The 25,215-nt window shown below is 41.0% G+C and overlaps 4 protein-coding genes across 10 annotated transcripts; 3 read left to right on the forward strand and 1 right to left on the reverse strand.

Moving 5' to 3' along the window:
* The first annotated feature begins 841 nt into the window (after positions 1–841).
* On the forward strand, positions 842–13,794 carry rev1 (REV1 DNA directed polymerase). 6 transcript variants are annotated; one of them, XM_087829764.1, is made up of 23 exons: positions 842–1,087; positions 1,679–2,909; positions 3,694–3,768; positions 4,320–4,452; positions 5,149–5,317; positions 5,413–5,868; positions 6,371–7,212; positions 7,581–7,679; positions 7,782–7,898; positions 7,986–8,112; positions 8,190–8,318; positions 8,411–8,565; positions 8,651–8,770; positions 8,865–9,085; positions 9,185–9,357; positions 9,483–9,712; positions 9,794–9,984; positions 10,073–10,339; positions 10,669–10,768; positions 10,934–11,139; positions 11,242–11,392; positions 11,541–11,643; positions 11,752–13,794. In XM_087829764.1, the coding sequence occupies exons 3-23, from the start codon at positions 3,703–3,705 to the stop codon at positions 11,861–11,863; spliced, it is 4,167 nt and encodes a 1,388-aa protein (XP_087685890.1). In that variant the 5' UTR covers positions 842–1,087; positions 1,679–2,909; positions 3,694–3,702; the 3' UTR covers positions 11,864–13,794. The 6 variants fall into 6 exon arrangements, with proteins under 6 accessions (XP_087685890.1, XP_087685888.1, XP_087685885.1 ...); XM_087829762.1 differs by having other exon boundaries at positions 1,679–1,954; positions 2,310–2,909; positions 8,865–9,357; XM_087829759.1 differs by having other exon boundaries at positions 8,865–9,357.
* An 899-nt stretch (positions 13,795–14,693) lies between these two features.
* txndc9 (thioredoxin domain containing 9) lies at positions 14,694–17,440 on the forward strand. 2 transcript variants are annotated; one of them, XM_006788236.2, is made up of 5 exons: positions 14,694–14,794; positions 15,582–15,767; positions 16,108–16,226; positions 16,523–16,777; positions 16,866–17,440. In XM_006788236.2, exons 2-5 carry the CDS (start codon positions 15,594–15,596, stop codon positions 16,978–16,980), a joined length of 663 nt encoding a protein of 220 aa, XP_006788299.1. In that variant the 5' UTR covers positions 14,694–14,794; positions 15,582–15,593; the 3' UTR covers positions 16,981–17,440. The 2 variants fall into 2 exon arrangements, with proteins under 2 accessions (XP_006788299.1, XP_006788300.1); XM_006788237.3 differs by lacking the exon at positions 14,694–14,794 and adding an exon at positions 15,083–15,202.
* A 905-nt stretch (positions 17,441–18,345) lies between these two features.
* On the reverse strand, positions 18,346–21,525 carry mrpl30 (mitochondrial ribosomal protein L30). The gene is made up of 5 exons (XM_006788238.2): positions 21,238–21,525; positions 19,747–19,833; positions 19,305–19,451; positions 18,932–19,005; positions 18,346–18,786 (listed from the first exon to the last, which is right to left on the reverse strand). Exons 1-5 carry the CDS (start codon positions 21,277–21,279, stop codon positions 18,654–18,656), a joined length of 483 nt encoding a protein of 160 aa, XP_006788301.2. The 5' UTR covers positions 21,280–21,525; the 3' UTR covers positions 18,346–18,653.
* A 227-nt stretch (positions 21,526–21,752) lies between these two features.
* mitd1 (MIT, microtubule interacting and transport, domain containing 1) lies at positions 21,753–24,992 on the forward strand. Its single transcript, XM_006788239.3, has 7 exons — positions 21,753–21,995; positions 22,100–22,201; positions 22,728–22,864; positions 23,529–23,615; positions 23,715–23,827; positions 23,993–24,053; positions 24,144–24,992. The coding sequence occupies exons 1-7, from the start codon at positions 21,851–21,853 to the stop codon at positions 24,237–24,239; spliced, it is 741 nt and encodes a 246-aa protein (XP_006788302.1). The 5' UTR covers positions 21,753–21,850; the 3' UTR covers positions 24,240–24,992.
* Positions 24,993–25,215: the final 223 nt, after the last annotated feature.

The following is a 25,215-nucleotide window of genomic DNA, read 5'->3' on the forward strand; positions in this document are numbered from 1 at the left end:
TTTCTCATTAGGAAACTTAGTTCATTATACTGATTATAGCTTTGCTGATAGGTTCCTTTGATGATTTGGAGGAGGATCTTTTCTGGGCTTTTTTTCCATTACAGACACTCATGCACGCACATACAGTCATAGTTGATTTACACGCAAGAGAGGAAGGTCCACACAATGTGACTGTAAACAGATTTATGGTCCCCAAAACATGAGTCATAAACATATACACTCACACTGAGTGAAAGTCAGCCTCATTAGTCACCAAGTTACACTCTCCATCACTCCACTCCACCACTTCCTGCTGCACCAACACAGATGTCGCGCATGAAGCTTCAGCATCCGATGTCTGGTACCATAGCAACAGAGAACAACCAATAAGGGGTGTGGGGATGGGAGGGGTGAGTGCTTTTTGGGACAGGCTTGGGTCAGTAGCATCCTTGCTTTCAGTGAAATACGAAGTCTCCGAACACAATCCGTAGCAGACTACTTGTTTATCCCCGTGAAAAATATGACCCACTTTATTTACACTTCCTTTAACACGCAGGCTCCTGTGTTGCAGTCTATATTTTAAACAAACCGATCAAAGATGAGAAAGCTTTGATTAAGTGTCCAAATCAAACAAGGTACTACAAAGGAGACAGGGCCCAGACAAGTTTTTTATGCTCCTCAGTGTCCAACTCACTTATTTTGCTAGCGATGGAGGAAACTCCACCCCGTCTTTGCTTTTGCTAGCGCTGTTTTTAATACTATGCAAGACTACGGTTAAAATAGAGAGCAGGTTCGCGCGGATGAGTGTTCACGTCCTCGTTCGTGCTGCACGTGCCTCTGCGTCACGGCCGTCAGTTGCCTGTGAGATGAACGGCCATCTGAGGACAACCGTGCTGGGAGCCAGACAGTATACGCACACCGCGGAAAAAAACTGTGTATGTGTGTGTGTCCCTAGACTGCTCCGCCAACCGCTGTTGTACCGCAGAAAAGCGGACACCTTGCACACAAACCCTCCTGAGTTGAAATGAGCAGCGTCACTCTGAAATAACCGACTGTCGCCGCAACAAAATAGCGGCTTCACAACGGCGACTCGTTTTTCGGCTCCCGAGTGAGTAAATTAGCACCGCCAGTGGGTTAAAAACTGCACAGAGCTTTCATGAACTGTTATAGACAATTCAGGTGACATGTACGTGACTGTCCGCGTAGTGGCAGCATCGCAGCTTCAAGCAAATACTGTATACAGTGCTGAAAACAAGAAGCCGGGGATGATGCGTCAAGCTACCTGAAAGGGTACACGACGACCGGAAGTTGGGCGTATTTTGTTTTTGAAAATAGCGGTTTATGCTAGGCAAATTTTTCAGTTTAAATCAACAGATCTATAGAAATGTGTGTTTGATTTTAAGGAAAGCGCACTAATTATAATTTGGTATTTTTTCTACACTATCTACACATTTTTTCTAGCTTATGAGTGCGTTTTCCACAAGTTTAAAATATGACATAAAACTACTGTGTTAACAGTCTGGATATTGTAAAATAAGCTCATGTCTGCAGTGCAGTATATATGTTAGTAATCAGACACACCATAAGAAATTACACTGGAGGTATAGGTCAATTAAATTCCACATAATTTTGCTCCCTTACACAAAATGTTACCATAGTGGTCTATTTTTGTTCTACCTCTTTTGGCTGCTCAATATAGGGGTTGCCACAGTGGATCATCTGCCTTCATCTCACCCTGTTCCTAACATCCTCATCTGTCACAACAACACTCTCCATGTTCTACAAGAACTTTGTCTGTTGTCTTCCTCATCTCCTCCTGCCTGGCAGCTCCATGTCCAAGATCCTTTGTCCAGTATATCCACTGTGCTTCCCCTGCACATGTCCAAGCCATGCCAGCTTTGTTTTGCATTTGTCTCCAAATTGCTCAACCTGAGGTGTCCTTATGATGTACTCCTTTCTAGTCGCGTCCATCCTGGTCAGTCCCAGTGAAAATCTAGCGTATTCAGCTCATGTCTTTTTCGTGTCAGCATCTCCAAACTATATACCATAGCATCTCGTAAAACTTCCTTTTCACTCTTGTTGCTATCTTTATCTCAAAATTACTCTTGAAACTTCTCTCTGTCCATTCCAAACTGCCTGCACTCCTTTCTTTACCTCCCTTGTACACTGTACATTGCTTTGGATGGTTAATCTCAGGTATTTAACCTCTACCTCTAACCATCTACCTTCACTTCATCTGCTTCTTGCAGCTTCACTGTTTCCACAAAGCAGTTTCCTTCTCATTCACACACATGCATTCTGTTTTGTTTGTACTGACTTTCCATCTGCAGAGCATACCTCCACTTGTCCAGGCTCACTACAGATCATGTCATCTGGAAACGTATTGTTCCACGGAGACTCCTGCCTGACCTGTCCGTCGTTATCATTACAAACAAGAAAGGGCTCAGAGCTGATCCCTAATGTAATCCGACCCCCCATCTTGACTCTAATTATCACACCTCATGGCAGCTCTGCACACCCTTGTTCCAGAAAACCATAACAGCCTAGTCGACAACCTTTGTTTTGAAAGTTTTGCTACCGGAACTACTTTTGCCTTGCTCATTGGTGCTTGCTGAGAGAGAGAAAAGAAAGCAAAGGGATTCAGGCGGTTGAAATGGAGAGCGAAGGGACTGGGAGGGTGAGTGAAAATGTTCAAGAGACATGGCGTGGCAGCATGACACAATAAAGGGGACCTCGGTTCACCAAAAGGAGTCCTCGGAATAACAGAATCGGGGAGGCGGAGGACTCGATCTGACTGTCTAGAGGATTTTCATCTCGTTTTGCTTTGGTCTTACCTCGTTTAACCCAATCAGTGGGCACACAACGTTTCAGCTGAGCAGTATCTGCAGAGAGAAGTCTGTGGCTAACAACCAAGTCTGACAGGATACAAGGTAAAGCACTTCTCTTTGCGAGCAATCACTCAGGAAGGTTGGTTTGTTTACAGCCGTGGTTATCGCCACACCAAAGTTGCATAGTCTTATAGCGCTGTTTAACGCTGGGTTGCTAATTCTACCAGTATTGTTAGCAAGAGTCTGCAAAACACTCAAACTGTTCCCGATCCTTGATTTATAATACCATTTAGTGGCGTAGCGACATGCATTATTAACCAGCTAAAACCGCTTAGAGTTGCTAGGCTAATGTTAGCCGTCCACCTAGCTCGTACATGGAAGAAGTGACAAAGTGGCACATGGGGCTATGCTGTGACCTATAGCGACTCGTTGTGACCTACCTGTCAACCGCAGAGAACCTGCCCGGGCATGTCCTTTGGCACGGACGGCTTTCCCTTAAAGTGTGCGGCCAGTACCATGGCATCTAAGCTCATTTAACATTGATTCATTTAACTGTTGTTAATATCAGTCATCAACACTGGTTGCATTGTTCCTGCCATTTGGTTTGCACATGGGGAAGTTTTGTAAACAAGAGACATCACTCAGGAAGGACTGACTTTACTGTCATCTGGTGTTTAAAATAACTGCCACACCATCTGAGCAGCATTTATGACATTTAGGTTAATTTCAGATTGGATAAAAAGCTGTTATGCATCGCAAAGGTAATTTTCTTGTCCTCCTGGATTTAACCATAACCTGTGAAATTAAGTCAGCAGTTTTATTGTGTGCGTTTATGATTGTGCATCTCTGTCTTTGTACTGAGGAATTGTCTCTCTTCTGCTTTCAGATACTCAGTATGAGTCGAGATGGTTGGATGAGGAAAAGAGCCAATGCCAGCGATGACAATGGTTGGGGCGAAAGGGTGAGTCTTATTTAACTCAGCTCTGTATGGAATGGAGCTGTGTGTAAGGATAGTCAGTTAAAAGGTTTTACATGGTTTGTGCATAGTGTGCCTTCCAGCATTACTGGGGACACTAGGAACACCCCATCGCCCTCCCACACACTCATTATAACAGCTAAGAGCTGGATTTAGATCACTAGCTGTCTAATTGGTTAAGACTGGCATTCACATTTATGCTTTATAAGAAGAGTGAGCTCTCCATATAGCAGTCCAATATACAGGCAAGGCAATAATGAAAACTCAAGTAGACAGCAATATATCATAATATCAGTATCTGTGCAGAATAACTGGGTGAGAAAACCTCCAGTGTGTGTATATATATATATATATATATATGTGTGTGTGTATGTTTAGATATTGTGTGCAATATTATGACTGTATATACATATCACATAAAATATTTTAAAATCTTCATATTTTTGCTGGTCATGTGCAAACCATAAAAATACAGTTTGTTAATTGTTTCCTGTTTGTCTTTTTGTTTCTATAACTGCTCTAATTACTGCATGCAGGGTGGCTACATGGCCGCCAAAGTTTCTAAGCTGGACGAGCAGTTTAGACTTGACGCCCCCAGAGAAAAGCAAAAAGAAGGAGCGTGCTCCAGCATCTTCACCGGAGTGGCTATTTATGTCAACGGATACACAGGTAATACTTTGTAAATATTTATGTAGATTATACATTTGGTTTGCCTCATTTCTTCAGCTGCTCCAGCATGAAGACCATAAATTCTCTCAGATTTCTCTCTCAGAGGATTAACTGATGAAAACAGTCTTCTGAATGCTGTTTTCTTTCAGAAATTACAAAAGTACATACAGACTTCTTTGGCATTTTTACTCACACTGATTTATTAGTTTCTTTGGTTTGATTTATAGTTTCATAAATCAACTTTTGGCTGTCTTGCTTTGATAACTCAAGGTACTGTTTTTCCACTGTGATCAAATCACAGGTTAGTGTATGCTTGATGTAGTATTGTATTTTGCTTTCATAAAAGCTTAGTAGCTCAAAATCATCATATGAAAAATAATCAAGGGGAAAAAAAATAACTTGGAAAAACTGAAATAAACATCAGGCTCATCATCTGATGACATCTGCAACACACTGGAGACTCATCTCACAGGCAAAAGATGCCAAAGTGCAGTAGCTTGGGAGTTTTTATCCACACAGTGACTGTGGCTGTGTTAAAATTGCTGGTTTTTGAGGCACTGGGAAATATGACAGTGATGTATCCTGATGAGCTGACAGCTGTCATGATGCACATCAAGATGATGTCTAAGGTGTTTTTTGCCTTTTTAGTAAGTTGACATTGTAATTTTTGCCACACTTTTATATTTTTGGGAGCAGATCCCAGTGCAGATGAACTACGCAGACTGATGATGCTGCATGGGGGTCAGTTTCATGTCTACTATTCACGCTCCAAAACCACCCACATCATCGCCACTAACTTGCCTAACAGCAAAATTCAGGAGCTCAAAGGGGAGAAGGTCATCAGGCCAGAGTGGATCACTGACAGGTCTGTTCATTGCCAGTTGATAATGTTTATATTTCATATTTTGTTGTATAATATTAGCTGAAAACCTTGTTTATCTTGTCATTTGTTTAAAACAGTATCAAAGCTGGGCACCTCCTGCCATATCTACAGTACCAGCTGTATGGCAAACACAAAGGCCCGCTCTTCCCTGGCATGACTCTTCGTCAGACCTCAGAGATTCCTGGACCGAGCCATGGGGTGCTTCAATCAAATCCCCATCTAAAACTAAATCTGCCGCAATGCAAAATTAAATCCCCTGTTCTCAATCATAAGAAGTCTTTATGCAGCGCTCAGAGCATCCCCATCCCCGTCCACATCCCCAGCCAATCCCGACCTCAACCTGAGTCCATTCAGCACAGCTCTCCAGCTCGCTTTGTTACCCCCGAACCGAGTCACTCTGCATCCGGCCACCTCATTACAGATCCCAGCCACAGAAGCCCTTTGCACACACACCTGCTGCTTAATCCAAACTCCACAAAGCACCCACACAAGTCTCCGCAGTCTGCTTCCTCACAGGAAGCGGAATTAAAAACGTGAGTATGTAAAGTAAGTAGTTACACTTAAAGTGGACCTCTTATGCATTTTTCCTTATTCATTATTTAGCATCGAAACACTATATTTCAGACATTTGTTCTACTTTCAGGCCACTCTGATGTCATAGAGGTGACCTATTCTTTATAATATGTTTGACACAAGGCTCCTGTTGTGCACACATTCGATGTTCAGATGTTTTTTTTCAGAATGAAGTTGGCTTAAAGGGAGATGTGTTAGCACAACTAATTTCAGATCGTGTAAGATAAATGAGGTTTCATTTGAATTGAGAATCAAGCAACTCTAGTAGACTCAAGTAACACAAATAAGGATCTGAAAATGTGAAAAATAGGTCCACTTTAGGTAATAGCTCAGTAAGTTCTGTAGATTTTTTTTTTTTAAATTAACTTTACATTTTAAGGTTTTGAACAGAAATCTTTAAAGAGCTTGAAGTTTTTTTTAAATGTCATTGATTAAAAACTCTTCATGTCCTTTTTATCACAGAAATAGAAACTTGCAGACCTCAGTGGATGTGAGCCATTCAAAAATGAATGAAATCCAAGAGTGTAGCAAAGAAGAACCTCATCTCGCTGGGGCCTCAGATGTGAAGGATGCCCCCTTGACCAATGGACACACTCACATTGTTAATGGTGCCTTAAATTCAGAGGTCCTGTCCCCTGTTACAAATCAACCATTTTTGATCAACAGCCTGTCCAAATGCAGGGTTAGGAGTTCACCAGATAAACCTCAAAGTCCTTCTGTACAGTTCCAGGCCAAGCCTGACCCCTACGAGTTTCCCCAAAGCCCTCCAAAGCAATCTGACCAGTCCCTTGTCCTCGTGCAGCAATCCAGCTCACAAAGAGCCAATGAGAAAAGACTTAAGCCTCCACCACCAACCTATCAAGAGGCTATAAAAGCCACTGAAAGCCACCTCTTCCCAAAGCAGCTTCAAGCACCCCTTCAGGTCGATATGATTTCTGAAAAGACTCTTTCTCCTGCATCTCGCTCTCTTTCACATTCTCCAGTTCGACTAAACGGAAGTCACCACAACGCCTTTACATCTGACTCTGCCTCCCTCAGCACAAATAATGTAACATTCAAATCTGAACCTCCCATGGATGAGTCATCGTCATCCAAGTCTTCAGCACAGCTGCTAGAACATACGGGCAGTTTGATCTCCGAGTTCTACTCTCACTCACGTTTGCACCAGATCTCCACGTGGAGGAGTGGCTTTTCTGAGTACGTCAATGAACTGCACAGCAAACGAAAAGGAGCAGGGGGTGCCAGCCTTCCTGGGAAAGAGCGTTTGAGGAAATCTGCGGCCCAGCGATCTATAGACACTAAAGGTAGGGTTGCTGTATTTGTTTTCTGTACATTTCTGAAGGCTTATTTTCTTTATGTTACCTAAAGACTGCCTGCTCCAGCTGGGGACCTTGGTTGTATGTCAGTCAAGGTCTAGATCCTCTATAAAGGGAAAAAAAAGCTTAGCAGTATATCATCATTTATAATTCTACAATTACCATTTTTTTGCAGTTGTATGCTTGTATGCTAGAAAATCTGGTATATATTGAGTATAGCAGTGAATACCTTTAATTGGTAGGCCGTCGACATCATTGAGGCACTGCATACATGCACCACAATTGTGCATTAATATTTTATTTAAATCTGAAAAACTGCCCATTGACAATATTTGTATGTATTTGTTATGTGTCAGGTTCATCAGCCCAAGTCAGTGTTAAATCTTGTATCCTCCATGTGGACATGGACTGTTTCTTTGTGTCTGTGGGGATTCGAAACCGACCAGATCTTAAAGGTAAGCCACGTTTTTGTCTGTTTAAATGTGCTATCAGTAAATTTAAAAAAAAAAAATGGATGTAACACACTCGCTGCTCGTGTTTAAAATTGGTTCTTCCAGGTAAGCCTGTAGCTGTGACCAGTAATCGTGGACAGGGCAGAGGGCCTGTGAGACCAGGAGCTAACCCTCAGCTGGAGATGGAATACTACCAGAAAAAATACACACATCCACAAGCTGGTGAGATTGTCATAACAGTGGCTTTCACAGGCTTTTACATGTCCAGCCCTTCTGTAACTAAGCGTCCCCTCTCTGTTCACCTTTCAGAGAGCGCAGAGGATGAGATACACACAACTCCTTCACAAGAAAGTCCTGACTCTCGTACCAATGGAGTGGAGCAGGATGCTGTTGCTCTCTCAATGGCAGAGATTGCATCCTGCAGTTATGAGGCCAGGTAACCTATAAAAACAGATCAGGTCTGCCTTAGTTTCGTAACAATAAGAATGAGAACCTATATTCTTTCTTCCACAGGCAAGCGGGCGTAAGAAACGGCATGTTTTTTGGGAAAGCAAAACAGCTGTGCCCCGCACTGCAGTCTGTCCCATATGATTTTGAGGCCTATAAAGAGGTGGCCCTCAATATGTATGAGACTCTGGCCAGGTAGAAAAACAGCGCCATCTTTTACTCACACTAACTATGTTCTCCCTTAATTCTTAATATGCATAACTTATTCATGATTTTACTCTTTTCAGTTATACCCATGACATCGAGGCCCTCAGCTGCGATGAAGTGTTGATAGATGGCTCTGCACTGCTAGCTGAAGTGGGCGCCAGCCCTGAAGATCTAGCCAAAGCGGTCAGAGCAGACATCAAGGAGAAAACGGGATGCTGTGCTTCAGTGGGCATGGGTAATTTGTTTGCCTAGTTCGTACTGTAAAATAGATCAAGGCGGCCGCTGCATTTTACAAAGTCTGACTAATCTGGTCTCTTCAGGGTCCAACATCCTTTTGGCTCGGCTGGCGACTCGTAAGGCCAAACCTGATGGCCAGTATTTCCTAAAGTCTGAAGAAGTGGACGATTTTATCAGGGACCTCCCGGTGACAAGCTTGCCTGGTAGGTGTGCAGCACCACCTTCTGGTCAATCCACGGATATCAATTCTGTGTGGTAAAATATTCAGTCAAATGATGGTGATGCTACTTTTTCAAGGTGTTGGGCCTGTTATGGGGAGAAAGCTGGCCCTCATGGGTGTGCGGTCCTGTGGTGACCTCCAACAAGTTTCTCTGTCTAAGCTGCAAAAGAAGTTTGGACCCCGTACTGGACAGACTCTGTTCCGCTTCTGTAGGGGTCTAGACGACCGGCCAGTCCGCTATGAAAAGGAAAGGAAATCTGTCTCTGCTGAGATGAACTACAACATCCGCTTTACTCGGGTTAGACCTGCTATTTGTCCTCCCTTCTGTGTCATGTGTTCTACTTCAACATGCCAGCTTTTTTCCCTCCTTCTAATCCTCTTATGTATCGCTCACCAGGTTGATGAGACGGAGTGTTTCCTGACTAATTTGTCCATGGAAGTGCAAAAACGTTTACAAGAAGCAGGTCTGCGGGGTCGAAGAGTCACTCTGAAAGTCATGGTTCGCAAAATTGGAGCGCCACTTGAACCTGCTAAATATGGTGGCCATGGCATATGTGATCATTTAGCCAAGTAAGAAAGAGATCGTTATTCTGTCCTTGTGTGTTACAACTAAATCTTCATATTTTCTCCTCTGTTGTTTATCCTTACCACTGTTTCTTTGTAAGCTTATCTTTATCTGTCTCCCTTTTCATCAGGACCGTGATGCTCGCTCAGTCCACTGACAGTGGTCAGCTAATCGCTGCTGCAGTCATCAAGCTGTTCCACGCCATGAAGGTAGAGGTGCAAGACTTGAGAGGAGTTGGCATTCAGGTTCAGCTTCTTGAGGGACATCAGTCTGCAACACAGGACTGCCGAGGCCTGCGAGGACGCTCCATCAAAGAGATGCTGTTAGGCCAGGGATCGAGTGCCAGATCTAATAACCGAGGCGCGTTCTGTGTTTTTTTTGGTTCCGCTTGTCTTCATTGCTGTCTGTAAAAATCACTTACGTCTTGTAATATTATTACAGATGCTGCAGACGCGATTCAGGAGAAGACTACTTCCTCTACAACAGTCCCAACAGCAAACTCCGCGCCATATCCTTTGTCACCTGCTGAGCCAGTACCCGGAACAAGCAAGGAACAACCAGCGTGCAGACAAACTCCAAAGCATTCTCGAACACGTCTCAACTTCAGTATCGAAGTCCCCTCCCCTTCACAGGTCAGGACTGGAGTGAAATGTCTGACTGGTAAAACAAAACCTAAACAGTAACACGCCTCTAACAAACTGTCTCTCAATTTTGTCCAAGGTGGATCGTTCTGTGTTGGAGGCCCTGCCTGCAGAGCTGAGAGAACAAGTGGAGCAGTCGTGGACCAGGAGAGATGGGAGGCCAAATAACTGCCATTCCCCTGGTCTGCAGCTTTCCCCTCTCATTTCTCATCCAGCCTCTCCCCCTCGTTCTCCCCTTGCAACCGTACCTGCACTGAATTATCCACCTGTAGGAACGTTGGTCCTGCAGATTCCAAACCAGCCAGAAAGTCCAGGAATTGTACTGGAACTGCCTAACTTTTCACAGGTGTGTGTGCTATTAGATTTTTTTTTTTGTTTTGTTTTTGTGATGGTTTGCCGGTGGTTTAATTTTACAGTCTAAAGTAGAGAGAAAATCAGGAAAATTGGAAACTGTAGTTTCTGTTGTACTCCATTCCACAGAAACATGTAGTGCCTTGCTGGCTTGTAGCAATTTTGCTTATTGGAGCCTTTAAATAGCACAAAGCGCTTTTCTCTACTGGAAATGTGCCATGAACACATGAGTTGTGACTGAAGCAGATGGTCCCACAAGTTAAAGAAAACAAAAGCTGATTTCATTGTTGGTAGGAAGTGAGCTTCCCATCTGTCTGACTGCAGGTCGATCCAGATGTGTTTGCTGCCCTTCCCAAAGAACTACAGGAGGAGCTGAAGGCTGCCTACAGCCGTGCAACCGGTGTCCACCCTCAGGTGAAAATGTGTAAGTCAGCAGATGAACTTCCTGAAGGAGTGCTTTTGTTTTTTTTTTTGTTTTTTTTTGGTTGGTTGCTTTTACGTTTTATTTTTTTAACCCTGATTTTATTATTTGATTTGATTTTGTTTCTTGTTTGTTTTTTGTTTTTTTGCCCTTCTGGTTTCTCTGCAGTGGAGCAGAAGAATCCACTGCTGCAGCTAAAACAGTCCGGGGCAGGAATCGGCAGTGGTCGTGTAAAGCGTCGCTACAAGAGAAAAAATGCAGTCAGTCCTCTTAAGAAAGGAGCTTCTCCACTCAAGAAGCGTCCAACAACAAACAGCCCAGCCAAGAGCCTGCCACCTACTGGAAAACCACAGGAACCAATAAACATTCGAAAGGCAAGTTTGTCTTCTGCTCTATGCATATGATGCTGCCAACACGTGGAAACATATGATTTAGTTGACTTATCTTTAAAAATTGCAACTTCTTTTCATTCCCAGACTGAAAATGGTCCCTCAACATCAGTTTCAAAACCAGAGATCCCACCAGCTGTGGTTAAATTGGCTGCTCGTCCTCCTCCAGCACTGGCAGGAGCCTGTGACTTGACAGACATTAAAACACTACTACGAGAATGGGTTACCACCATAACAGGTACACAGATGTGTTATGATGGCGTTTCCTGTGGTGCTGCTGTTGTTGTTGATTTTTATGGGTTTCCAAAAGTGCATCTTTATCTATCTATCTATCTATCTATCTATCTATTTATTTATTTATTTATTTATTTATTTATTTATTTTAGAACCCATGGAGGAGGACATCTTGCAGGTGGTGAAATATTGCACTGACTTAATTGAGGACAAAGATTTGGAGAAGTTGGATTTGACTATGAAATACATGAAAAGGTTAGTTCTGTGGAGTTAAGATTCCTCAATTTAACTGTCTTCCTCTTTCTTTGTTTTCAAGGTTTCACTTGCTTGTTATGCTTGAGCTTTTTTTTTTTCCCCCTGCAGGCTCATGCAGCAGTCAGTGGAGTCTGTTTGGAGTATGGCTTTTGACTTCATCTTAGACAACGTGCAGGTGGTTTTGCAGCAGACTTACGGCAGCACCCTGAAGATAGCATGAAGAACGATGGGGTGCTCTCCTCGCTACATGCGATCGTTGTAAACAACACTTTTTTGATTTGGTAATTTCACAATAGAAATCATGATGTCTAAATTCTGACTTATGAAAGATACAAATAATGGCTACACTTTTATGAGAAAGAGCCATGACAGTATTTTGAAGTATTTTGGACAAAGCGGTTGTTTTTATCACAGAACAATGATGATAGTAGCAGCTTTTTGGAAACTCACTTTCATTCACTCTTATTTTCCTACGACTCATTTTCATATGCAAGATTTTATTAAGAGCAAAAAAAGCATTAAGGGTATCTGTTTTTTATAGCACTGCAAAACTTTCAGCTGGTATTAGATCGCATACTCCTGTGGTGACCTGAGCATTAGTGCTGTAGATCTGCTCCAGAGATCTGTTTCCAGAGACAAGTCAGTTTCATTTTGGGTTAGAGAGTCACAGAGAGTCAGATCTGGAGAGTGGGGCAGTTGTGTTAATGTGGCCAAAAAAATTATGTGAGCAGGCAGGTGATTACACATGCCACAGGTCAGTTTTTGTTTGTTGTTTGTTTGTTTGTTTTTGCATGCATCAGGATCTTAACACTGAACCCCACATTCACTGTGCACATAAATGTCCAAAAAGTTAAAAACAAGCGTACTCCTCGTAGCACTCGACGGCTTTCTGGCTCGATCCTACCAACGAAGGCTGCTGTTAGATCTCCGAGTCGTAGCTGGACTCTGAGACAAACAATAACATCCGTTCCATCCAGGCCTGATTTCAAAATGTATTTTTTGTTTTCCTTTTGGGTTTTTTCCCCATCTTGAGCGTTAGAATCTGGTATGTTAAATTCTCCTCGCTTGGATACGTGATCATGTTAAAACAAAAAGTATATTTCAGCAGTTTTACAAACCGCTTACCTTGTAGCATTCTTTATACATAAGACATTTTCAGAAATGATTGGAAAATTTTTGGGGGGATTTTTCCCCCATCATTATTTTATCGGTGCTCTTTGCCACTAGCACTTATCTGTGAAGCATCTACTGCTGCGTGCAGCAGTGTCGCTTTTTTTTTTTCTTGTTTCTCGTTTCTTTCCAAAAAAAGAAGTGCCAAACGCTGTTATTATACTGTGTAAATAATGTTTTAAGGATCTTTGTCTAAAGTTTTAAAAGAAAAAAACATGTATGTAGAGAAATTACCTCTTGTATTGTTTACCGGTAGTGGATTCTTAGTAACTGTCTCTAAATTGTAACTCTTTAAATGTTTCTAAATGTTCCAACATGGAAGTCAGAAGCTGGCCAAAGCACTTGAGGTGACGTTAACTGTTGATTCTCAGTAGCACTCTGATATAGGAGGATGTCGACAGGGGTTATGGCAATCAATGAGTAGCCTATGCATTTCTGTTTTTTCTCACATAACAATGAAATGTCCCTTCAAGACTACGTGACATTAAATAAAGCATTTAGTGTTTATGCTGAATGTGCATAGGAAGAGGCGATCTGATTTTTAACTCTGTCACCCACAGTGTCTGATTCACACCCTCGAGACACTTTGTACAGCTTGCAGCTGTGTCGCAGTATTTGTGTGAGGTTTGACTTTAACAGCAGATGCAGCTGCTTGACTTGTGATCGCACCGTGGAGGATAATTTGCTTGCAGTTAAAATGCGTGTTTTAAAAGATAATTCTGATATGCAAACCAAATCAATCGGTCATCTTTTGAAACTTGTTGAAATGAATGTAATTTAGAATGTGTGATTCACTTTCAAGACGTTGCTTCTCTTCACCTCTCACGTGTTTCCCGAGGGGAATGGCCAGAAGTTAAAATAAAATAATAATAATAAATTGGCCTGTCTTGTCTAATCTGGCTCGTGCCTGAAGACCTGAAGCTGTGAAACTTGTTTGTAAGTTTTCTAAACCTTGGTAATAAACTGTAAATTCTGTATTCATTTATTTGTCTTTGCCTTTCTATAAACTGGCATTCAAAAGGACTTTCAGCTGATAGAATATGGTTATTAAAATGATCTTTCAGTGTGTCTGTTGTGTTATTCCCAGGTCTGACAGTGATGAGCATATAAATATGCTAGACTGTTAGAGATGTGTATTATTTTGATGCCAAAAAACATTGAATTTAATAACTTATTTTGTATTGTTTAAATGGGATAAAGTTGACAAGCCACACCATGAAGATATGGGAAGGAGTTCTTGAAGCTAGCTTAAGGAGAGAAGCGAGGATCGACGAGCAGCAGTTTCATGCCAAGAAAAAGCAGATCTTTAGTGCTTGCTCTTTCTTTTTTTTTTAATCTTTGGGGGTCTAGAGAAGGCATATGATAGGCTGGCAGGAGAGGAACTGTGGTACCTCACTAAAGAGTAAGTGGTAAAGAAGTATGTGAAGGTGGTGCAGGACAGTGAGACAGTGGTGAGATGTGCAGCAGGAGAAACAGATGGCTTGAAGATGGGGGATTATATGAAGAATTGATGAATATATAGGACAAAGGAGGTTGCTTTTGGAGCTGTAGAGCGTATAAGCCATGGCAACCGCTTTAATCTTCACATTTCGACTTTATTCTCAAAATAGAATTTCGATTTTTTTCCCCCCCTCTTAAAATGCTATTTCAAGTCTTACCTCGAAATTTCGACTTCATTCATGATGTTTTGCATATAAACACGGGATTTACTGCAAACAATATAACAATATATTTTTTCTTTAATACATCAGATGACAACTGAGCTTTTGGGTATAAACAAAAGCAGCAGTATAGCGTGAAAAAAATATAACACACACACACACACAAAATAAATTAATAAATAAAAATTAACCCCTAGTGTTTCACGAGTTGCCCGGATGTGCTTCCCACGACGTCAGACGGGCCCGCTGTGACGTTGTATCCGCAGAGAAACGTTTCGTGCGCGGGCTGAGGTGTTGACGAGCATCTGTCACCTTATTAGGTAATCATTTAATAGCAGCTTGGTTATACGTTATATTTTCGATAAAACGCACAGTTGACGTTCATTTAAAAAAAAAAAAGATCAATAAAACTGTTTCCAAAACTGTTGCTGTAACGTTTGTTACCAATGGCCGGGCTAATGCTAGCTAGTTAAGATAGCAAGCAAACGCAGACTGAGGGTTTATAGGGAGATTTTTGTTGAACTGCTGGCGTGTAGAAGTACATGTAGCTACGTTTCTTGGTTTGTATTAGTTAGCTGCAGATACGTAAGAGGTACCCAGTTACGGTCTGTGCCTGTACCAGCTAACTGTAGGCACCACCGGGCAGAAACAAGGTGTGCCCCCAGCCGTTACTGGCTTTGTCTGCGGCGTTAGCTAGCTAAAAGAGGAACTCTCGGACCAATTTCTGTGTAAGCAACGTTGCTAACGTTACATTGTTGTACATACGTGATCACACCAGCTCACAGTGTAGGGCTAAAACAGGGTTTTCCCCATTATAAAATTTGGGAACAAAGGCGATGACGAGATTCCTTTCTCTTTATTTTGCGTCTTTGCGCATAAATAAGTCGTATGAATAAGTGAACTATTTCCTTCGTCATGCGCTCCATCACACTACCTTTGAACTTGTAGCCAGTGCAGTGTGGATATCACATGACGGATACACATCAGCCACTGACATTTGCAGAAAGCTTGTATCAGCTGATATCGATATTAGGCACTGTGATGTTGTTATTGTCCTGCTGTCTGGTGTCATGTCTCACCATTGTTTATCTGCCCATTTTCAAACAGAGTCAGGCAGCCATGGCTAACCAATCAATGGAAATCATAGCAAAAGTTTTGGAGCAGTCAGCCAAGCTGGTGGAGGAGCAGGTGGATGCTCAGTTGGCCAAGCTGAATGAAATGGATGAAGATGATTTGGAGAGGCTGAAGGAAAGGCGATTAGAGGCACTAAAAAAGGCCCAAAAACAGAAGCAGGTGTGTAGGACAATTTATAATCACTGTAGCATTTTGCTGTGTTAATTTCTTAAAGCAGATAAAATAATTTGAATCACTGAGAAGATTCACTTCTTATCCGCACCATCAGCAGAACCTAGTCTAAAAAATGAAACTTTAGACACTACAATTTGTACTGAAGTCACTCAGTTCTTTGAAGGATCATAATAAAACAACTGGTGTCATGTTTATAGACTGTCTTGCTCTGAAGTTAGGCTACACAGCAATTTGGTCTATTATTCAAACCCTTTAAAGAGTGTTTTCATTGTACTCCACTATAATAGCTTTTCTTGTATTTGTAATCTTTTGTTTTGCTTTTCAGGAGTGGTTGTCTAAAGGTCATGGGGAGTACAGAGACATATCCAGTGAGAAAGACTTTTTCAGTGAAGTGAAAGACAGCAAGAATGTCGTGTGCCATTTCTACAGAAATTCAACCTTCAGGTAAGTCACTAAATGATGCAACAGGACCATGAATTAGAAATGTAATGTAGTCCAAAAAACAAAACAAAGAATCAGAGGTAGTTTATAGAAAATTTATATGTTCTGCAAATTAATGAATTTATTTATTAAAATCATCTTTTCAGACAAAATGACATTTCCTACGTGTGAAGTGTGTTTCAGTTATCTTTAACAATCAACATTGTGCCTTGTTTAGTGTCAGTTTTTTTTTTTTTACTCAGTCGCCAAGGTATTAATCTGTTGATGTCAGACATCTGAACTTGTCGCTCTGTCCTTAGATGTAAGATCCTCGACAAACACTTGGCCATCTTGGCAAAGAAACACGTTGAGACCAAATTCATCAAACTGAATGCAGAGAAGGCCCCATTTCTGACAGAGAGGCTGCGCATCAAAGTTATTCCAACTCTGGCTTTGCTTATTGATGGAAAAACAAAGGACTATGTGGTCGGATTCACTGACCTGGGAAACACGGACGAGTTCACCACAGAGATGCTCGAATGGAGACTTGGCTGTGCGGACGTTATTAACTACAGGTGAGATGTGCGGTAAAATTCACCAGAGCACCTTATGTGTTGGGAATGAAAACGTTTTATCTAACATGATCCCTTTACCTGTTTCTAGTGGCAACCTGAGGGAGCCCCCAACAGCGACACAGAGATCAGGAACAAAGTTCACAAAAGTGGAGAAGAAAACCATCAGAGGGCGAGGTTACGACTCGGATTCTGAAGATGACTGAAGAGGCTTGACAGTTGTCGGGTTTACTCTCTCAGGGCTACCTCATTACTAAAACTCCAGCAGACAGCCCACTTCCTTTTTTCCCTCTTAGTAATTTCTACTTTTTTTAATTAACGCAATCCACTGATTCATTTTATTTAAAAAGCATGTTTGTTTCAGCCTTATTTAGGGACTTCTCCACCATGATTTACATTGGAATATCTGAGTAATAAAATGTATGGTTCATGAACAAGGGAGCACACTGAGCTGTTAGCTGTGTTTTGTTTTTCTTGATTTACAGGTGTAATCATTTATTGTAGACGGCTGTCTCACGCACTTTCCTGTAACCTTTGTACGTCTCGTGTTGGAGCCAAGTTCATCTTTGAAGAGCAAAATACATTTTTACATGACATTTCATGGTAGCATGAGTTTGACCTAACTAATGCAGACTTAATAAAAACAAGAAAAGGATGGAAAAAAAACTGCTTGTGTATTTTTTGTGTTACTTCTTCAGGGTTAGAGGCAGCGTATTTGCAAGAGTTGTATGTTGCCTTTATGGATGAAAATAATACATCCTTAAACTCACTGGATACTTTTGTCTTCAGAACAGTCTAAATTCTTCATAGCATAGATTGAACATAGTGCTTGAAATATTCCTCAGAGATTTTGGTCTATATTCACAAGATTACACAGATGAAAGCATCAGAAGATTTGTGGACTGTGATCAACAACACTTGGGTGGGTTGTAGTGTTTAAATGATGCTCTGTTGGTACACAACCTTGGAGAAGGTTGTGTTGGAAAATCCCAGAATATAAGCAGTTTCTGAAATACTCAAGACTGTCTGGCATAAACAACCATGGCACACTCAATCACCCTGAGGCATTCTGATACTGCAGCAGGCTGTAATGACCATGTCTACATGTCTAAATGCATGGAGTTGCTGCCATGTGATTGGCTGATTAAATATTTGGATTAGCAAGCAGTGTGCCATATGTACATAATGAAGTGGCCAGTATAATTACTGGCAGTGTTTTTATGTGAGTCTTTGTTTTTAGAAAACAAAATAGGCGGAGTTCCCTATTTGCTGTTTTTGCCTTTAAACTGAAAACTATAACCATGTAAAAACATTTTATGGGCGTGGATTATTTGTAGCTGATGAGACTGGCTGGTGCTATGCTGAGCACGCTGAGCATTACTACAAAACTAAAAAAACGCAACACAAAAGGGGGCCCTCGATTTCTATAAATAACTGTTTGGCAGTCTGATACAATTGAGGTGGTGAGACCAAATTACACTTTTTACCAAATTACTAGCTGTCTGTAAAATTAATATGCTGGTATTCAAATTGCTAAACTGTTGATATGTAGAAAAAATAATAAAAATAAATCAAGTTTTCTGGAAAAGTTTAATGAGTAATTCCTGAATTAACTCAAACTTAGAACAGTGGGTTTGCACAGAGTTGAATTTTTCAGATGCGACGTTAATGTCAGTATTCCTGCTTCATCAGGATGGTACTTTGCTCAATCATTTGAGAGACAGGTTGATGAGAACATTTAATCATATTCATCTGCAGCTCAGCATCAAAACACAGGAAACAGCAATCAAGAAGTCTGGTTGGTGCCACGGCTTTCTCTCATTGCAGAGAGAATGACAACAGGACATTTTCCAGGACATTCACACACGCAACAGTGGAGCTAAGATTCGATTGCCTTGTTGTCTACAGGTTGGAGGAGGTGGTGTACAATAAGTTCTCCTTTGCTGTTGATGTATGCATCGGCCATGTCATGCTCAGCAGGGAGCCCATAGGGAGTCTTTAGTGGCTGTATCCTGAAGGTATCAGAAAGAGATGGCAAAGGAGATATAACAGTATAGATATGTAGGTATCTCAGGCAACCTCAATTTGAAAAAACTAACTTTTTTTTAATAGTACCTTAAGAGTGATGTGTTACTACTTTTGGTTAATCAATCCTACCTTACAAGGTGCTTGACAAACTTCAGTTGGCTGTTGACTGCAGGAGTATTTTTATGAATTACGGGGACGTGAGCCTAAGTGCGAGATAAAGACAGAATATTATTCCAAAAGATAAAGGCTGTGAGCGTCTGCATGAGGTGACACACTCTGTAGTCAGTCAGCATCTTTCAACAGTCACTGTTAAAAGATGCTGAAAGATGCAAAGAATTAAATGGAAATTCCTGAACTAAAGCTGGCAGCAGTGTTTTGTTGTATGAGCAAAAAACACTGAACATGTTACATTAGGTTAATCCAAAAGTAAAACAAAAACAATCTGTAGCCTTTACAAAAAGGAAACCCAGTTTGGGGTCCTGTACCATGACAGAAATTTTACCTTTTGAAGCCCAAGGTGTTTTATTATCTCTTTCTCCCAGTATGGCCTTCGCAGCGCACTTTTGACCCGCGTCACTATATGCAGCTTGTGCGGCTGGTCTGGATCGCCACCATATTTCTCGTGCTCTTTCGATCGCTCAGCAAAAATCTGTTAAGAAAATGCCGAATAAAGGATTATCATTATTCCATAGCAGGATTCATCTGTAATGACGGCCCTAAAGCAACACTAAAAAAAAATCTGAGTAGCTAATAATCCACCTAAACCATTTTGTCTACTGGACCTGCTGGAATTATACCCAAACTTACTTAATCCAAATAAATATTAATGTAAAAGAATTATATTTTGACACACACTTGGGTAGGGCCACAAGACATTACATACTTTGAGTGTTGCTAATTACTTTACAAATGTACAACATTATAGATTCTAAATTTATTCTTACCTCTTGTGGGATTCTGGATTTGGAGAATCTGCTTCGTGCTGACACATACCATGCACAAGGTGACAAAACTGGAGCTTCTGTCAGGGTCTGTAACATATGCAAACAGAGAGAAGGTAAAAAGCAAAGCCCAGTACCAAGGAAAATGTGTTTACTTACATATGCAGAAAATCTAAAAAGTTCTGTAGAGTTAGGTCTCAGAGATAGATTGCCGTTACTGGTGGTAGATATTCTTTTCTTTAGGGAACAAAAGTTGTTTTTTTTTAAATGATTTAAAAATCTGATATTCTGACACATCAGCAGATATTTTGTTTTTATCTTTCAGATCCACAAAATATGAACAGATTTCCCTAACATTTGTCATGTGTAGTAATCCGTTTAATGATTTACGCTTTGCCTGACTCTGGTCAGGTTGTTGTATTTGTATTACTCCTAACAGCTAATAGCAACAGGGAAGTTGGAGCGTGCCCTCTGGTGGACAAACTACACAGATCACATTCCTCCCATATTAGCTTTTCATCTCCGGATCCCTGTTAAATCTAGAATTGGATATAAAATTATTCCTTCTTACATACATCTGATACACCTGAGCACTTCCACTTGTCTCTTTTCACTCCCCTTCTGTTTACACACCACTGCACTAAGTCATTATTGCATACATACATTTTTGCCTTCTCTCTCTCCCTTAGTCTGCTTTTTCCTACCTCTCTTTGCCCCCCCCCCCCCCCCCCTTCTATTTCCTCTCATCGCCCTTTCCAGTCACAGCATATGCCTGCCCCTCCATGAGGTGGTTCTGTCAGAGGTTTCTTCCTGTTAAAAGGGAGTTTTTCCTTCCTACCATCACAAAGTGCTTGTTCATAGGGGCTATTTGAAATCATAGTATTTGATTTCTCAAATACTCCAGAGTCTTTACCTTACGGCATAAAGCATATTGAAGCGCTTTTGATGTAAACTGGTGCTATATATAAAATAAACCTGAACTGAACGGAATCTTAGATGACAATATTAGTATTAAAGTTCTAACTTTAATAATTGGAGCACTTTCTGCAGCAAATGTAGCCTAGTGCACATCACAGCTGACTGGATAGTGGTGCAGAAAAGCCCAGTGGCTTCACACAACAAGTTGTGAGTTTCATTAATGCTGAGTTAGTTACAATGGCCTCGTTTTCTATTTTTTTTTTTTTTTTTTTACATAACTGAGCACGTTGTATATGTATCCAGGACGTTGGTGATTATATTTGAAAGTTTCGCGTCCTAAAATTCAGCACTGCAGTCATCTAGCAAACAAAATAAATAAATCCAGTAAACCTAGAAAAATCCAGTAACTATTCTCCAAGTCCCATCCCTGATTTGGGTTTCAGGTTTCATGTTTAGCTGGATTTTTCCTCAAGCAGCGTTAAACTAAATGAGCCCTTATGTCAAATTAAAGATGTACGAAAGACTTTGTAGACAGTTCAAGTCTGAAACATTAAAAACGTGCAGTGATGTACCCACCTTGACTGATAAAAAGCTCAAACTGCGACAGACAGCTGACATGTTGTGTTCCTTCTGCTGCTCTTTAGCTAACAGGGGCTACGAGACAAGGTTACAGCCTTGCTAACCGCTAAATAACACGGAACTCGAGCCTAACTAACCGCTATGAAAAACTGACCTATAAACATACCATATTTACCAAGTTGCACATTTAAACATTAATTCGGCACTGAAAACAGCAGTGAAACAGGAGAGTCACGCTGCTGTCAAGCCCTCTCTCTCCTCCGTCTTAACCGGAAACGTCGGGGAGTTACATTAAAAGAGCACCGCCTCTTGGAGAGCACCGGCAATTTGCACATTGTTCCTATCCTCATTTTCTAGTGTGATAAATATGTTGTTTGAATAAATTTGGACTTAATAAAAACTGAAAATACTTTAACTGTGTGTTTTTATTTTAAAAAAAAAAACCATAACCATCAATTTTCTAACCAAAGTCATTACGTTTCTCCGGGAGTTATTTTTATGGGGCACTCGTGGGTAGAGCTACTTCTCTCAGCTTCTTTCCTGTCACTGGTGAAACGTGAAGCTTATTTAGTGTTGTATATGTCTTAAAAGACAGTTGAAAAACAGAACAATGACACAAAACCACCTGTCGGGAATGGAGGCGTCCGCCGTGTCTGTCTTGAAGCGAGCGGTGGAGCTGGACCAGAGCGAACGTTTCCAGGAGTCTCTCATCTGCTACCAGGAAGGCATCCAGCTGCTTATAGACGCGTTAAAAGGTCCTCCTTTAAAAATAAATAAATAATAATAATTACATATTTTAAACATTGCTCTGAATTACGCTGAACGTCTTATTTTAATGTTCTCTTTGTCGTGTGAACAGCTGTAAAAGATGACTCAAAGAGAGGACACTACAGAGAGAAGATAAAGGGCTACATGGACAGAGCAGAGCAAATCAAAGTTCATGTGAATCAGATGAAGGAAGGTAATTTACCAGTAATGGAGCAAAAAAAGGGCAAAGTGGGCCGGGCAAAGATGAATTACCCTGATCGACTGAGCCTCTTGTTTGCAGTGGTTTTGACTGTTAGACCTGTAGCACCTGTGTGTAAATGAGAGGGAGACAGGTGTAACAGTGGAGCTCCAAGGGGCAGAGGTAGATGTTGCGACCCCTAAAGGGAGCAAGAAGTAGAACTTTGTGGTAATTTTGACACAAGCAAGAACTCAAATCAGGTGAACAAGGTGCTTCAGTGTTGCATATAGCCAAATTAATAATTTGCACAATCTGACTGACCCTGTGGATTTGGGTTGCTGAAGCCCACTTTGCCCTGTAATCCAGCTCTAGCTGAATATTGACTGTGCGATCTTCTCAACAACCAAATATAGACAGGATCCTATTCCAGTGTAGGACTGTGCTGGTTAAGTTTTTAGATTTGGGGGGAAAATATATGGCAAGAGCCACAGCTAAAGAAGGGGGTTTTCAAAATTTGTGTTTCTCTTCTCTTCCCTGATAGATGGGAAGTACCACGAGCAGATAAGAATATCAGAGGATTCTACTGGTTACAGCTATGAGGTTCTGTTCAAGCCATACATCAGCAGCGCTCTCACTGAAGTCTGGGTGGAGGACCCGTACATACGGCACACCCACCAAGTAAGAGTTTTGTCTTCATTAACTGGGGTTTTTATTTATTCCACTCTGTCATCAGTCTTTTATCAGGCTTTGTTCAGAGGTTAGAGCTTATCTTTAATGAGTTTATCCATTAATTTGATACCGATAGAATGATACTAGAGGACTAAGTCTGCAATACACATATACATTTTCCGCCTTGGGTAGCAGGAGCAGCCGACAGGGGGACATAATCTCTTTAACGTGTCCTGGTCTGCGCCAGGGTCTCTCTGTGGCCAGAAAGCCTTCAACATTTAGATGGCTGAAAGATTCATTGATTAATAGAACTATCACAGATTAGTGGAAGTTAAACAAACAAATGTTATAAAAATCTGTCTGGTAGGTTATGAAAAGACTGCTAAGCTAATTTTAATTAAACTTTTTGTAGAGGTCGTGTATGGAAAAAGGAGGAACACATTCAGTTATGATGTGGATTTTGATGAAAGCCTGAACGCATATACTGAAAATCTTTTTTTGCTCTGATCATGTGTTGCAAGCTGCAAGCAAGCAGCTTTCTCCTTATTAGTTTGACTAGCACTTTATAATAAATAATTGTAATTTTATGTTTAGGATTTAAAAATCAGCCCTAAACTGTACCAACCTTATATAATATGCCAAACAAAGCCCTCGCCTTTCGTCTCACAAACAGTTGTACAACTTCCTTCGGTTCTGTGAGATGCTGCTAAAAGCCCCCTGCAAGGTGAACAAGATCCACCTCCTCACGTCGCAGGATGAAGTGAGTTACTCACACAATAGAGCTGCATTTTATAGTCAAAGCTGAACAGCCACTGCTGTCTCCTCTGTTTAGTTTATACTGTAATTTCCCGTCCCGCAGGCTGATAGTGGCCAGCAGAGCGGCGCTCTGGCCGAGTTGAAAGAGAGTCTCAGCTCTCACGGAGTGACTCTAGACCTGCAGTACTCCTCCACTATCCATGACCGGGAGATCAGGTACACCTGCAGATTTTCAGCAGCCACATACGTGCAGCGTGAGGATTTTTGTTTTCAAATGGAAAGAAGTTCATCCTTGTGACATCCGATGTTCACTTCTACATTAACACTCCATTTCTCACGGTCTCTTTTATCCCAGTAAATTAAACCTAATTTTATTTTTAGGTTCGATAATGGCTGGATCATAAAAATTGGAAGAGGGTTGGATTACTTCAAGAGACCTAAGGTGAGACTACGCATTATATACTTATTAGTATTCATCTGTAATTACGGAGTGGCTAAAGTGAACGAGATCTTTCTGTCATTTGTCTCGCAGGGCCGATTCTCTGTTGGATACTGTGACTATGACCTCAGGCAGTGCCAGGAGACCACCGTAGACATTTTCCACACCAAACACACAAAAACTCTATGAGACTCACAAAGCTAAAATGATTATTTTTTGCCAAGCCGTTTAATTTACTTACCTGCCTTCCAAACACAAGCAGATCTACAGTATTGTTGGATTTGCCTTAGCTTGCGGGTGTCTGGGGACTAACTTTTATAACAAGATGGGTTACTGTTTGATTTCTGCTGCACTGGAACATCTTAAATTTCTGCTAACTGTACTGCCGCTGCTATTGGTGGATTTTTAAGTTCAGTTTTCAGTTCTTCAGTTTTCTATGATTTTTTTCTGTTTTCTATGATATTTATGAAAAATATGGATATTTTTATCATTTTGGTTTTTTTACTTCCACAGATTGTAATTCTACAGAGACCTTTTTTGGGGAAAATTAATTATTTCAAAACATTTTTTCTAGATTACTTTACACAATTAAAAATGTATTTTTGTTTAAATCAAATTTAAATTAAAAAATTCAAAACCAAAACATACTTAAAACGCATTAATAGTAAAATGTGTTACAGGATTGCTAACTTTAGGCCCTTTTTAAATGAATTGCTTATGATGGGTAATTGGACCTCTAGGTAATGAAACATTAGGCCCTTTTCGGTTGACTGGAAATGTACCGTCCTGATTCTATTAGTAGATTAAAGAAACCAAACATGGCCCTAAATATCGTTTTGTACTGAAAAATGAATAAAATGTAACAGTTTTTAAACTATTTATAATACATAAATGCAGAATAAATATTAAAACTGACCAAAGTGTGCTGAAAGATTGTGAGATGCTTTCTTGTTTTCTAACTGAAAAGATTTTGTGAACTTGGAAAACTGACTAAAAAATGGTAAATGGCCTGTATTTGTATAGCGCTTTACTTAGTCCCTAAGGACCCCAAAGCGCTTTACACTACATTCAGTCATCCACACACTGGTGATGGCAAGCTACATTGTAGCCACAGCTGCCCTGGGGCGCACTGACAGAGGCGAGGCTGCCGGACACTGGCGCTACC

Source organism: Neolamprologus brichardi, chromosome 16 (genome assembly GCF_056152115.1).
Source record: "Neolamprologus brichardi isolate AB-2024 chromosome 16, ASM5615211v1, whole genome shotgun sequence".
Classification (NCBI taxonomy): domain Eukaryota; kingdom Metazoa; phylum Chordata; class Actinopteri; order Cichliformes; family Cichlidae; genus Neolamprologus; species Neolamprologus brichardi.